The sequence below is a fragment of the Cricetulus griseus genome (assembly GCF_003668045.3).
Source record: "Cricetulus griseus strain 17A/GY chromosome 1 unlocalized genomic scaffold, alternate assembly CriGri-PICRH-1.0 chr1_1, whole genome shotgun sequence".
Lineage (NCBI taxonomy): Eukaryota > Metazoa > Chordata > Mammalia > Rodentia > Cricetidae > Cricetulus > Cricetulus griseus.
In genome coordinates, this window is record NW_023276807.1 from 132,639,845 (window position 1) to 132,654,473 (window position 14,629).

The following is a 14,629-nucleotide window of genomic DNA, read 5'->3' on the forward strand; positions in this document are numbered from 1 at the left end:
GAGATCCACCAGCGTCTGCCTCCCGAGTGCTGAGCTCAATATCATCTTATTTACGATCCTGCATAAACAAACAAACAAAAAAACCTAACTGTGTGGGTGGGGGTGCTCATTAAGAGCTTGCAGAGGACCTGGGTTTGATTCCAAATCCAGTTCCAGGGGACCCAACACTCCTTTTAAAGCTCCATGGACACCAGGCATGCACATGGTGCACAGACATGCATGCATGCAAAAAAAAAAAAAAAAAAAAAAAAAACCACTCATAAATGAAAACCAAACAGAGAGGGGAAAAAAGGAAAGGAACAAAGGAATGGAATTCAAAAAGTTCTGCACCCTGATGGCCATATTAGATGAGCAGGCAGTAAGTGTTGTCAAGAGCTGGTAGGCTTCTTGAAATGGAAACAAAGAACTCTAGTCAATACACCTGTCCCTCACTAGAGAGATTGGTTGAAGCCTCTCAGAAGTACCCCATCCCCGTAAATATTTAAGGCCCATATGAAAGGTGTAGTGGTCACATGAGTGACATCTTTTCTCCCTTTTACTTCATTCTGAGATTGCTAGCCATATACTACCATACATTTTTGTTAAAGTGCTAAATGATATACATTGCATTGTTTAGAGAATAATGATCAGAAGTACAAGTGCACCCCCTAGGAAATATTCATCTTGAGAATCCATGAGTATCAAGAGGCTAACTATGGGGAGCATCAGATGTAGTATGACAGACCCATTAAAGGTAAAATATAAAGCTAGCCTGATAAGTCTGTCTTACCTCTTATTCCATCCATCTCTTACTTTGTCCATTACTTGATCAGGTCACTCTCCATTATTAAACTAGTATATCATGCCCATCATTTGTGACCATTTGCCAGAGAACAGTAGGAAACAAGGGTCTTTGTTAAGTTATGTTAAAGAACAGACTGACATTTCCAGAGATCCTTTAGAATTGATTGTCTAGTATCTTCCTCTTCAGTCACTGTAAGCTACACTGGAGACTTGAATGCAAGTATGCAACCATACTTCATCAACCTTTGACATGGGGGGCATGAACATTCAGGTTTCCACACTTCTATATAATGCTGCATTTCTTGGTTTTATTTGAAACAGTGCATATTTTTAAGCATTTTATGGAAGGATTTTACACTCATCATTTACACAAATTACAAGGTTATGCTTAAAGTCTTTAAAAAAATTCTAAAAATCCAGCCCATGTGCAGCACAGGGATATGCAAAACTACTTTACATTATACACACTTTTTATCAAAGGAGATACAAAATTCTGGCTTGTAGTTTTAGACAAATACAAGAAGCTTCAAACTAGACACAAAGGGTTAACAGTAATTCTCAAATATAAGTCTGCACTTTTGTGTTTTATTTCTCTGAGATGTAAATACCAAATTCCTAAGAGATTTTACATTTTTCCAAAGAAAACCTGACACATTTCCAGTAAACAAGTCCCTCTCAATTTGCTTAATCCTTGACCAGTTTACTCTCCCCTCCCTTAATGCCAGAGATCTAGTCCTCTTATGCTTACACACCCATGAGGAAGAGACCCTGACATTACCTGTTTGCTGCAAAAGTCCAAAGAGCCATAATGGATGTGGATAGTTCTGCTGTCCTGTTTAGTATACTAAACACTTAGAAGTTCCTTCTTACACTTTGTGACTAACTGCTCAACATACAGTTCACTGGATTCCAGCAATGCAGTTTTGTTGGTGACAAACTGGTGGCCCTAAGAATCAAGCTGTCTGAACTTCAAACTTCTTCTAAATAGAATATAGCACTGATTGAGGGACCTTACTGATCCGTATGCATAGATACTCTGTCAGCATATTGGAGGCAATATTTTGTACTTTCTAGAGTGTTATGAAGAGGCAACAGGAAGAGTAGGGCTTTTATGCCCTTTCAAGAAATATTGTTTCTGTCATTGGTATCCACTGTTCTCTACCCATCATCTGACACTTAAACATGTACATGTAAAATAGATACACTTGAAAGAAGCCCATCTTTCACCCAGTCCATTTATAGCCAACTCTCAATTATCTATGAGAATCTGTGAATTTCATTCTGGAAAAATTTTGACACTTCAATGATTTTATGTCTCATCCAGACCAAGTCATAATGTGAATCCAGCAGCATATTCTGCTGGGACTTTAGGGACAAGCCAAGTGGGAACAGTAGAGACAGGCAAAAACTCTGAGGATGAGAAAATTAATTTCAAGTTTCTCCTCAATCGCTCTTGCAGGTGTCTTCATCATTCCCTTATTTATGGTCACTACAAAATTGACCACCAGTTACATAGATAACTAAGAGTTGACTGCAGTCATTTTCTTTGCTTCTCTGTGACTTTAGCCCTTTCACATAAAAATTCCTAAGAAAGGAAAGCATGATAAAAAGATTAAAGACTTCCATAGGACATCGAGAAGCATTTATTTTATGCAAAAATTAAATATGATTATGTGCACACAAATGGTGTACACATTATGTATGTTGAACAATGAATGCCAAGGAACGTAATATTGATGTAACAGTTGTCTGTAAAATAAAGTTAAAAATTGAGCCCCAATTACCAGACAAAAATAAAATGCTTATTTCCTAACAGTGTGATGCTGAAAGTTGACAGCAACCCTACACATCTCAGTTTTCTCACAAAGCTGCCAGTGTCCATCTACTTCTAAAGAAAACAAAACAAACAAAACCCAACTTTTTTTTTACATTAATAATAATAATCTGGTGACAAAAATTATAAAACCAAATCCCGGACAACCTTTACTCCTTTAAAACCCCAAATATTCCAACATAATCATAGGAGTAAAAACCATTTTAAAATGATATTACTTATGAAACAATATGTACATTTATTGCAAATTATATTAAACTAAAATGGGAGAAATCACAATATGAATTGTTTACGACTTGCAAATCAATAATAATTTTAATTCTTTTCTCATTCTGATAAAAATCAGAAAGCAACATGTATAAAATTGCCACATTACTTTTCATAGCAGGGAACAGAAATCTGTACATCTCATTTTTTGCAGAAAAGTAGACAGGCAGAAAGAATAATACATAAGTTTCCAAAAGGAAAACAAATATTTCATCTGCTCTCGTAAAAACTCAGTTCAGTAGACAGCTGCTTTCTTGTGTGGCTCTACGATGGTTGAGTTCTCAGTGTCAGTGTAAGGACATCTGTTACTCTCTTTAAATGAAAACTGCAGCATGGAAAGAATGGTTATTATGCCTTTAAGCTCCAGATATGCAGGAACTGGAACCAAGTGTTAAGCAATTTGCTTAATTATTGACTTTTCACAGGAAAAGTCTGGGGAGGGATAACAGAGACGCTTTCAGCCTCTCTCTAGTCTCTGCTGTACATGCCCACCAGAGCACTGTGGCTGTGGAAAAAGGAAGGAAGGCTAGCTTCTTTCAGTTTTCAAGGCAGAAAGTGTGTATTTGAAGTGAGCTTCGTTTTCTGTTTGGGGACATTTGAATCCAAGGTTTTACAGAACCTGGACTCTGCTTCTGTTTGGCCTTCATTTTCTCCCTTTACAAGTCTCTTTTTACCTTGGGAACAGAAAAACACAAAGTTAGAACACACAGAAGGACCAGCCTAACAGAACCATGTTTCTGTTTCACACTTCCAATCTAAAGTCATGAACTAAAAGTCACTTTTCAGACCTTGAACTTCACTAGCTTTAGGGAACTACACCCTGAGCTACATAAAAATAAAATGCCAACACGGAAGTCTGCTCTGCTGCCAAGTGCTGTGGTCACTCACTGCTAATTTGTATACAATGGTAAAGCCATTCACCTTGAATAATTGCATGATTTTAAACAATTCTTTCAAAAATGAAATTATAGGAGAAAAATTACCACTAGACATTAGACAATCAATTTATAAATAGCAAAGCAAGTCTTGATTTCTAGACTGTGTTAACAAACAAAATTTAGAACACTAAAAACAAACTCTACAAAAACAAAACCAACCAACCAAAACAAAACATAACAGGAGGAAAATGTCGTTTGGGTTAAGTTAACAGGATGGCAGAGTTATACTTCTCTGACAGGTAGAGCATCTATGGGGTTTGGGGTTGACCACACCCTGATGGGATCTGTTCTTTACTGAGGAGTAGGAGCTTTCTTATGAGCTGTGGCTGTTCATTTGTAGTTGACATACATGGGCAGGGCATTTGATGGACTTGGGCTTTGCACATGCTTGACCCATGCTCCTTCGTTTTTGTTTTTTCCTTTTTTATATTCTTAACAGATTAATCAGTGGTAAGAAAAATAAGCCTCCTTTACAGGTCACCTTGGTAATAAGATAGAGTCCTAAACCTGTTAACAGAAATGGAATGCTAAATGGGAAAGTCACCACAAGGATTCCCAGAGGTTTAAAGATTAATGCTATACTGTCCAAGAGCCCTGTGCAAGCTGCAGAGCTCCTGGCAAGAACTGGCTCGACTCGATCCAGTCTGTGTCCCAAAAGGAAAATGTTAATACTATTTTGATTAAAAAAAAATTTACTTATTATTGAAAGTATATTTATATCAGACTTCGAGATAAGCCTGACATGCTGCCACAGGCCTGAACAATGCATATTCAGGAGGCTGAGGCTTTACAGTAAGTTCAAAGCCAACCTGGGGTAGTATTTGGGCATCCCTATCTCCAATAAAAAGTTGCCTAGCACGAGGTTATGTTATCTTCTCACTGCAAAGCAACCAGTAATCCTTCTGCAAAAAAAAAAAAAAAAAAAAAAAAAAAAGACAGGAATTGGGCTGGAGAGATGGCTCAGAGGTTAAGAGCACCAACTGCTCTTCCAGAGGTCCTGAGTTCAATTCCCAGTAACCACATGGTGGCTCACAACCATCCGTTATGAGATCTGGTGCCTTCTTCTGGTGTGCAGCTATACATGGAAGTAGAATGTTGTATAAATAATAAATAAATAAAATCTTAAAAAAAAAAAAGACAGGAATTTCAAGACCCTTGAACTCCCAAAATTGCACAGAGTATTTTGGGTAGCCATGGACCTGAAGAAAACTATCATCCATTATCCTATATTTTTAAAGTTCAAATTCCCTAAGTTTGAAGACTGTTTGTTTGCATACTGTTTTGCTTATTTGTTAATAAGCAAAATACACTCATACCCAAGGATAACTTTCAACTTCTGATCCTCTGCCTCCATCTGGGAGGACAATAGGTATGTGTGACCACGACTACCTAGCTAATATATTGTTGGGGATCAACTCCAGATATTGGTGAATGGCAGCCAAGAACTTCATCAACACAGGTGTATCCTAGCCACCTCCACTGGTGTTGAATACTTTCTTCCTCATGAAAGAATCTGGCCTTCAGAATAAGCAAAACATTAAGAATCAGTAATATTTACAAGTATTTTTTGTTGGTGCTTGTCTTTTATTTTTATACCTTTAAATTTATATTTAAAGGTGCTGGAGAGATGGCTCAGTGGATAAGAGCACTGGCTGCTCTTCCAGAGGACCCAGATTCAATTCTCAGCACCTAAATGGCATCTCAATTGTTTTTAACTCCAGTCCCAGAGGATCCAATGCCCTCATAAGCATACATGCAGGAAAAACAAGCATACAGATAAAAAATGTATTACATTTGCTATGGGGTGGATCAGGGCCAGGCTCTAATGCTCCAGTCTGTTCTCTCCACTCCGTGGGACCTGGAGTCAGAGCTTGGTTATCAGCATGAGCATCAAGTGCCTTTACAGGCTGAGCCATCTTCACCAGTTCTTGTTTTTGTTTTTTTAATAAAAACAGTTTTGAGCACCAGCTGACCTTGAACTCATAGAGTTCCACTGCCTCTACATTTCAGGTATGGGACTAAAGGTGCGCAGCACCACCACTGGCCTTTGCTTTTGGGTTTTTGAGACAGGGTTTTATCCTATAGCTCAGGCTGATCTGGAACTCACAACACTACCTTCAACACAGAACTTAATAAGCAGTTTGCCTTTAGTTAACAGATACAGTACACAATGGAAAACTCATAGATCTAGAGAAGCACCATTATTCAATTAACAAAACCTAAAGCCAAGACAAACTTCCAGTTGTTGAGACCTGTTTCAATAAATAAAGTGGGTGGGGAACAACAAAGGGATTAAATAATAGGATACTGAATGCTCACAAGATAAAAAATATTTCAAAACAACTCATTTCAAAAAAATATATTTACAGCCATCAGTGTTAATAGGCTACTGCGGTGGACATGATGATTTATTTGAAGCAGTGGCTACACTTCTTTACTCCCAAGGTAGGGCTGGCCACATATACTTGCAGCAAGTTTTCCTGGTACTAATACACGCACACATGCATGTATCAGGCATATGTCATGTACCTGTTATATCAATGGTTATCAACCTTCCTAATGCTACAACTCTCAAATACAGTTCCTCGTGTTGTGGTGACCCCCCCACCATAAAGTTATTTTGTTGCTACTTCCTAACTGTCATTTTGCTACTGTTATGAATCACAATGTAAATATTTTTTGGAGACAGAGGTCTGGGAAAGGGATCACGACCCACAAGTTGACAAGCACTGCTTTACAGGTAAATCTAACCAACTTTCATCATGGTTTGTTTCTTCTTTGGGTGTTTCAACTACTCTACGTTTGCCACTTTCCCTGAAGTGGGGACTTTTCTCTGCATGTGCTCTGTCTGAAATGTGTTTACAGTTGGTCTAGTTTAAAATGTGATTATGGGGGCTGGAGAGATGGCTCAGAGGTTAAGAGCACTGACTGCTCTTCCAGAGGACCTGAGTTCAATTCCCAGCAACCACGTGGTGGCTCACAACCATCTGTAATGAGATCTGGTGCCCTCTTCTGGCCTGCAGGCATACATGCAGGCAGAACACTGTATACATAATAAATAAAAATAAAATCTTAAAAAAAAATAAGTAAAATTCTAAAATGTGATTACGTTAAATTCTTGATGTTTATCTAACAGTAAAAATGATGGAAACATATTCAACATTAGAAGAAGGGTCACATGAACTACAATAGCCAACATGCAAATAAATATCCTCAGCATTAGAATAACAAGCATAAACAGCAGGAAAATTTGGATAATTGAATCCTGAAAGCACAATATTGTAGGATTACAAAACTGGAGCCATACTGTATTTGTTTAATCCTACCTTCACTGTTCATATAAGCAAAGGAAGCTTGCTCCATTGGTCCCTTAGCCTGCGACAAGGCACTCTTAGCTCAGCTTAGTACACTTAGTGCACTCACACCACCCTTAGCTCACTTAGTGCACTCACACCACCCTTAGCTTAGCCACAAGCACTGCTCACAGAAGAATTGTATCAGCAACAGCTACTCTAACAGGTTACACATTCCTAATCTGAAAACCAAAAATATGAAATGCTTCAAAATGCTGATGAGGCAATAAGTGGAAAATTACACATTTGATCAAGTCATAGAATGTGGTCAAGAATATAGACACACTAAAAATACAACATGAAATTACCTTTTTTCTTTATTGATTTTTTTATTTTTGAGTCTTATTTATGTGGCCTCAAATGAGGCAAGGTTGACCTTGAACTTCTATGCCATCACACCTGAGTTTAGACGGTTTTGGAACAAAGCCTAGGACACATCATCCATAACAGACAAACACTTTATCACCTGAGATATATTCTCGGGCTTATATTTTCAGGATTCGTGTATAAACATAAGAAGCAAGGCATGGTGGCTCATGTCTATAGTTCCAGCACTAGAGCGATCAAAGCAGGAAGACTGCCAAGAGTTAAGCAATGGTCTACAAGCTCATCAGCAGGCCAGCCTATTCTACAGTGAAACTATGTCTCAAAACAAAGCACCCAGTGGTAGAGGTGGTTGCTACAGTGTTGGCACAGGCCTTTAATCCTAGCACTTGGGAGGCAGAGGCAGGGAGATCTCTCTGAGTTTGAGACAAGCCTGGTCTACAGAGTGAGTTCCAGGACAGCCAAGGCTACACAGTGATATTGTCTTCAAAAACAACACACACACACACACACACACACACACACACACACACACACACACACACACACACACACACACACACACACAAAGAGAGAGAGAGAGAAAACTGTGAATTTTGTGTTAGAAATGATTTCCATCCCTTAGATGGCATTGTATATATGCAAACGCTATAAAATTTCAAAATCTAAAATGAATTCACTCCCCAGAATTTTAGAGAATAAGCAATCAACTTAGATTTTTATGTAGTAAACTTTCTGTATACAGTTAGTGGAGATTTGTATATTCACACCATAGTAAAATACCCATCACCATCCATTTCTAGGACATTTTTCAGTACCTTCACCTGAAACTTCATAAACATTTCTAAGGTCTGTCTTCTCAGTCTTCAAGAGCCACTACTGCAATGACCTCACAGAGACAGCTAATCACCAGATGCAGAACAATGGTTCACATTGCAACCCCAACACTCAAGAGGCTAAGGCAGGAGGACTAAGTTCAAGGCTTATCAGGGTTCAAACAAGCAAAACAAAACTACAAAAGCCCTGAATCACACCCTTCAGAGACTAGTTTATTTAATTTAGCATAATGCCCTCAAGGTTCCTCCATTTTGTAGTATGTTCAGAATGTTATTCTTTTCGAAGAAGTAATTTAAATACCAAGTTTAATTCTTGTTCTCTCTCCCTCTTTTGAGACAAGGTCTTGCCTTCATAGTCCAGGTTGGGGTTGAACTCATTAGCTCCTTCTGCCTCCAAGGACTGGGATTATAGGTGGGCACCACCCGTCTCGTCCATTTTTATACATTTACTGTACCACTACACATAATGAAAATGTTTTCTATTCCCTATAGAGTGCCAACATGGGGAAGCATGTTCTTTCAGAGCAAGAATCCATCCCACTATGGATATTTTGCTATTGTCAACACTTCCATGGTCCTTGACAAAGTGAGAATGACTGTGTACATTACCTTTGTAAGTCAATTTGTCTCTCTGCTGGTGCTGCCTTTTTGGCTCCGTCTTGTTGCTTGGGCGCTTTGGCATTACTTGCTTCCAGACCCCCAGGGCTCTCCTGGCTGCCTGCAGCTCTCTTCCTTCCTTTGCTAGTGGGTTTATTTAGATCATCATTTTTGGTTACATTGCCCTGAGATTCAGATTTGGGGCGTCGTCCTCTCCTAGGTTTGGAAGGGGCAGGAGGTCCCGACTCATCAACTTTCTCATCTGCTTTCTGTTGGATATTCTCAGTACCAGCTGCTGTTGCAATCCTTTTCTTTCCTCGGTCAGTGCTGATGTTGCCTTGGGTGGGCTGATCAGAATTAATTTCCTACAAGAGCACAAACACAAGTCGAAACCTAAATTCCTTAAACACTTGAACATATTAGAAAAGATTAGGAATTTTAAAAAATAAACTGATTCTTCTTAGCTCCTGGAAACTACTTTAAATTTGTTACTACATTTCATTATGTATTTTGTCTGTGCACACTTGCATTCCATGGTACATGTGTAGAGGTCAGAGAATCACTTGAAGGAGTCAGTTCTCTCCCCTTCCATCATCTGGGACCTGGAGATGGAACTCAGAGTATCAGGCTAAGCACCAATCCCCTTCATGAGTGGAGCCATGTCAACAGTCCCTTTGAAAATAATTTAAAGGAGTTGGGATGCCAGGGTTTCTGATTGACTGCTTTATTACATTAGGAAAGTAGGCTCCCAAGGATAAGGACGGTGCCTAGGATATACAATATGCTCAGTGAGTGCTTGTTAATAGCAAGAGCTCATCTCTAAATAGGGCATATTTTTTAGTCCACTCTTGCCTCCATTACCATGATTCAGGGCTCATCACAGAAGAGGGGGCAGAAAGAATGTGTGGACCAAAGGATGGGGAGAAGTGCTCAACTCCTGAACTCACTGCAACTATGAGTTACTGCCCAAATAAAGCCAACAAGATAAGGGACCATCCAATGATCAGTACTAACTTGACCAAGAAGGGTACAAACAAACAAAAACCTCTAGCTCCATGAAACCCCACACCTGCTTCTATCTTCTTTGGGCAGCTGCACACATGACACACATGCACAGAAAACCAAAATGCCTTAAAGAAAATCGACTTGGTTTCCCATCATTCTCGTTGGCTCCTGGTTTTCCTAAGGACATTCTCTAAAATATATCACTCTTTCAAGATATGGTTTCTCTGTGTAATATCCATGTTGGGTGTCATATACCTATAATGCTAGCACTTGTAATTGGAGGCAGGAAGATGACCAGGAACTCAAGAGTTTAAATAGCAAGTACCAGGGCAATAGGGACTACCGATGAAGGCTATCTCAAAACACCCCTTCACCAAAACAAACAACACACACATATGTACGCACAATTTTCAAGAGGACCAATACATTGGTTTATGTATCAATTTTCGTAAGAAACTGGTTGGCAAGAAATATTCCCTTATGTCTTTACAGTGCCTGTATTAGAGAAAGATAGCAAGAGCCTGGAGGCTTGAAGGTCAAACCTGAGGAAAAAATTATGGTGTCATCTTAAAAGAGAACTCATTGAATCTTTCATACTTTTTTGAAAGTACAACTGTGTCACATCAAGTTGCCCTTAAGAACATTCTTAAGTGGAAGGAATGATTCAGTCTGCTATTTCAAATCACTCACAAGAAAATTTTGACCTTCCAGAAATAAGAGTTTACATGTCCCACTTGCCCAGGGTTGTAGCCAGGCTATAAAACCATGCTTCGAGGCTGGAGAGATGGCTCAGAGTTAAAAGCACCAACTGCTCTTCCAGAGGTCCTGAGTTCAATTCCCAGCCACCACATGGTGGCTCACAACCATCCGTTATGAAATCTGGTGCCCTCTTCTGGTGTACAGATATACATGGAAGCAGAATGTTGTATACATAATAAATAAATAAAATCTTAAAGAAACAAAAACAAAACAAACAATGTTTCACAGGCACCAAAGCCTGCTTTTGCTCTCTAGCATAAAACATACAGACATAGATACACACATGGAGGGAGGGAAAGAGAGAAAGAGGGAGGAAAAAAAGTGAGCCCAATGTATAAAAAGTTCACTTCATTTTAGCTGGAGGCTAGTGAGGTCACAAGATCCCATGAATGTATATGTGACTTATTGTCTATAGCAGCAATGTAACTTGTAAAGCTTCTTTATGCCCAGCCTAATTAATTCTGTACACAGTCCCATAATAAGCAGATTTACTGGTTCCTGCATTCTAAGAATTTTGGCAATGAGGTTTTCCTGAGTTGTCTATTAACATGCTGTTTCAAGCCATTCCTACTGAGATGAACAACTGATTTCATTTTATAAGTGAATGGAAGGTTCCAGAAGTAAAGCTATCTAAATCAACACTCAAGCCAGTGAGTGGCAGAGCCAGGATTAAAATCAGATTTAACTTATGCTCCTATATTGAGCTTCACTGCTTTCCTTCCTGTTAAAAACACTGTTTCCTTCCTGTTAAGAGAATGGGAGAGGGCATACAAATTTGGCTCACTGCTTAGGAGCACTTGTTGCTCTTGAAGACGACTTCCAGAGCCCACATGGTAGCTTATAACCATATGAAACTCTAGTTCCAGTGGATCCAACACCTTCCTCTGACATCCGTGTGTACTTGGCACACTGACATATATGCAGCAAAGCAGTCATACACATAAAATGAGGTAAGTATTTAAAATCATAAAGAAAACTGGGAGATGAGGATTAGTATTCTTGCAGAGGACTTAAGTTCACTCCTGGCACCCATAACACAGCTCACAACCAACTGTAACTCCAGCTCTGGGGTATCCATTTCCTTCTGGCTTCTACTGGTACTGCAAACCATGCATATACAAGTCAGTATTACATACTTAAAAAAGAAAAAAGAAAGGGAATTGGGAGCTGCAGCTTAAATGTCATGTTAGAACATGTCTCACAATTTAGAAGCCTTCCTGGTCCATACAGCAAGACTAGGAAAATAACTCAGCACATAAAAGTGGGTCCAATCCCCAACACATATGCAGGAGAAGGCAAATGTAATGGCAAGCATTTGTAACCCTGAAAGGAAGTGGAAAAGATGAACAAGCTAGAGCTCAAGGGCCAGTCAACCTGGAGTACACTGAGCAGCACAGACAAACAGACATTGTCCTCTGACCTCAAACCCATGATATAGCAGGCGTGTACACACACATACCCCTAAAAACAAACAAACAAACAAACAAACAAACAAACAAAAAAAGGAGAAACCCTCAAGCAAAAAAAAAAAGCAAAAGTGGAGTGCTGACCTTTGGACATCAGATGTCCCTCCCCCACGCCCCCACCCCAAATCTCAATTTTATTTATCCTTTGGTGTAGCCCTGGCACTTGCTCTGTATACCAGGCTGGCCTCAAACTCACAGAGATCCACCTTCCTGTGCCTCTCAATTGCTGGGATTAAAGACATATGCCACCACTGCCCAGCAAACTTTGAAAAATAAAGCAGAAACAAAGTGGAATGAGACATGAGTGAACTTCTTTGGAAGTTCAGACTTCCCCCAAATTCTCAAATTTGTTCCTTTAAACTGTTTGGAGTGGCAGTGTGGAAAAAGGTTGTTACTATGAATAATTAATACAAGAAGGATTACAAACAAGCACAGTTGAGTATAAGATTGGAATAAACATATATATATATATACATATATATATATTATATATACTAACCTGCTGTCTTACTACAACCTTGAAACTATAGTAGCAATCTCTATAAGAAAAGTCTACTTGTTAATTTTTGTTTGTTTACATACTCTAAATTTTGTTTTATGCATGACTGTTTTGCTCACATGTACATCTGTGCATCACATGTATGCCTGGTGCCTATGGAGGCCAGAAGGCATCAGAACCTCTGGAACTGGAGTGACAGATAGTTGCCAGATAGGAAATGAAACTTGGGTCCACTGAAAGATCAGATAGTACTTCATTGTAAGCCATAACCTGTCCCCAGCACTGCAACCAAATGAATGAAGATTTACCTTATTCTTTACAGTATCAATATTCTTTACAGGTGTGACAGAAATTATTCTCACAGGATTCTCCTCATTTTCACTAACTCCAGTTTCTGATGCCTCTGAACTCTGTTCCCTAGTAGAAAAACAGCCAAACCAAAACAAAACAAAGGTCTTTCATTTACTTTAATACACCATTCCTATTTAACATTAACAGCGTAAGACATAGTCACTGCCTAGAACCAACCAACTAAAGATTCTCAGGAAATTGTTCTAAGCATTATCTCAAAGCAGAATTAAAATAATCAATTTTATTTCTTAATTGATCACACTACTTGCCTGGGAGGTATAAATTCGCCACTGATTTAAACAATAGCTGTTCTAGAATTTATATCTTTAAATGTACTATGAGGAGGTTTAAAAACTATGTTTTTAAATTTATTCTTTTTTGTTTTTTTTGAGACAGGGTTTCTCTGTGTAGACCAGGCTGTCCTTGAACTCACAGAGATCTGCCTGCCTCAGCCTCCCGAGTGCTGGGCTTAAAGGCGTGTGCTACCACTACCCAACTTAAATTTATTCTTAAATTTCACAGACAAGAGTATTTAGTATTTAAATTTGTAATTCTAGTACCAAGAGGCCATGACAAGAGGCTTGCTACAAGTTTGTAGCATGCAGCCTGGACTGTGTAATAAAGCACTGTCTCAAAAAACACTCTTTGTTAGCCAGGTGTCAAATAACTTTAATTCTAGCACTGGGAAGTCTATGCAGAAGCAGATGAGTCTGAGTCCAGCCTAGTCTACATATCAAGTTCTAGGCTAGACAGAGTTACATGGTATGGTAAGACCCTGTCTTAGAAAAGATAAAGTACATTGTTGAGTCTCAACATTAAAGCTGGGCGTTGGTGGCTGTTGAAAATATCACTTCAATCAAGATGTAAACCGTTTTCATCACTGAAAAAAGTTCCTTTGGCCCAGCGTTGGTGGCACAAGCCTTTAATCCCAGCACTCAGGAGGCAGAGGCAGGTGGATCTCCATGAGTTCGAGGCCAGCCTGGTCTCCAGAGCGAGTGCCAGGATAGGCTCCAAAGCTACACAGAGAAACCCTGCCTCAACCAAAATAAATAAATAAATGAATGAATAAATAAATAAATAAATCCTGAATACACGAATACTATTTTAAACCTCTTCTACAGAAGCCTGTCCTATGATCCAACACTTCAGAACTGAGTTAAAATGTAAGCCAAACAGTAGGTAAAAGAACAAAATGGATTTAGAGAAAATAAATTGCCTTGAACGACTTCCGGCTGAAGGACTCAACTCTGAATTGGTGTTAACATTACTTCCGGTCTCTGCGCCAGCGCTTCTAACATAAGGCTTCCTTCCTGTTGCCGATAAAGGCTTGTTAACTGTACCTAGCACTCCAGTAGGCTTTGGCTGAAAACAAAAGCAAAAACAACACACCTTAGGGAAAGGAATACATAAAAACTTTTAAACAGCTAAGATGTATGCTTTAATGTTAAGCCATTCTCTTGGAATGATGTTATAAATAATTCTGGAAAATATGTTTGGCTCTCTTAAAATAAGCAAAATATATGAATTATCTTCACTTAATAATGAGGCAATATTTGCTATATTTTATTTCTTAAAACAAAATCCATGCCTCTGAAACACATGGAAATAAATGATGCC

The 14,629-nt window shown here is 38.9% G+C and overlaps 1 protein-coding gene across 3 annotated transcripts in view; it reads right to left on the reverse strand.

Annotated features, from left to right (window-relative positions):
- Positions 1-1,069: 1,069 nt before the first annotated feature.
- The window catches only part of Pds5a (PDS5 cohesin associated factor A), a 100,193-nt gene continuing 86,633 nt past the window's right edge, over positions 1,070-14,629 (reverse strand). For all 3 annotated transcript variants that reach the window (XM_027390762.2, XM_027390760.2, XM_027390764.2), the window contains exons 30-33: positions 14,229-14,374; positions 12,970-13,078; positions 8,945-9,297; positions 1,070-3,558 (exon numbers count right to left, since the gene is read on the reverse strand). In XM_027390762.2, the coding sequence (XP_027246563.1) occupies positions 3,555-3,558; positions 8,945-9,297; positions 12,970-13,078; positions 14,229-14,374 (612 nt within the window). In that variant the 3' untranslated portion in view covers positions 1,070-3,554. The remainder of the gene's footprint in view (positions 3,559-8,944; positions 9,298-12,969; positions 13,079-14,228; positions 14,375-14,629) is intronic.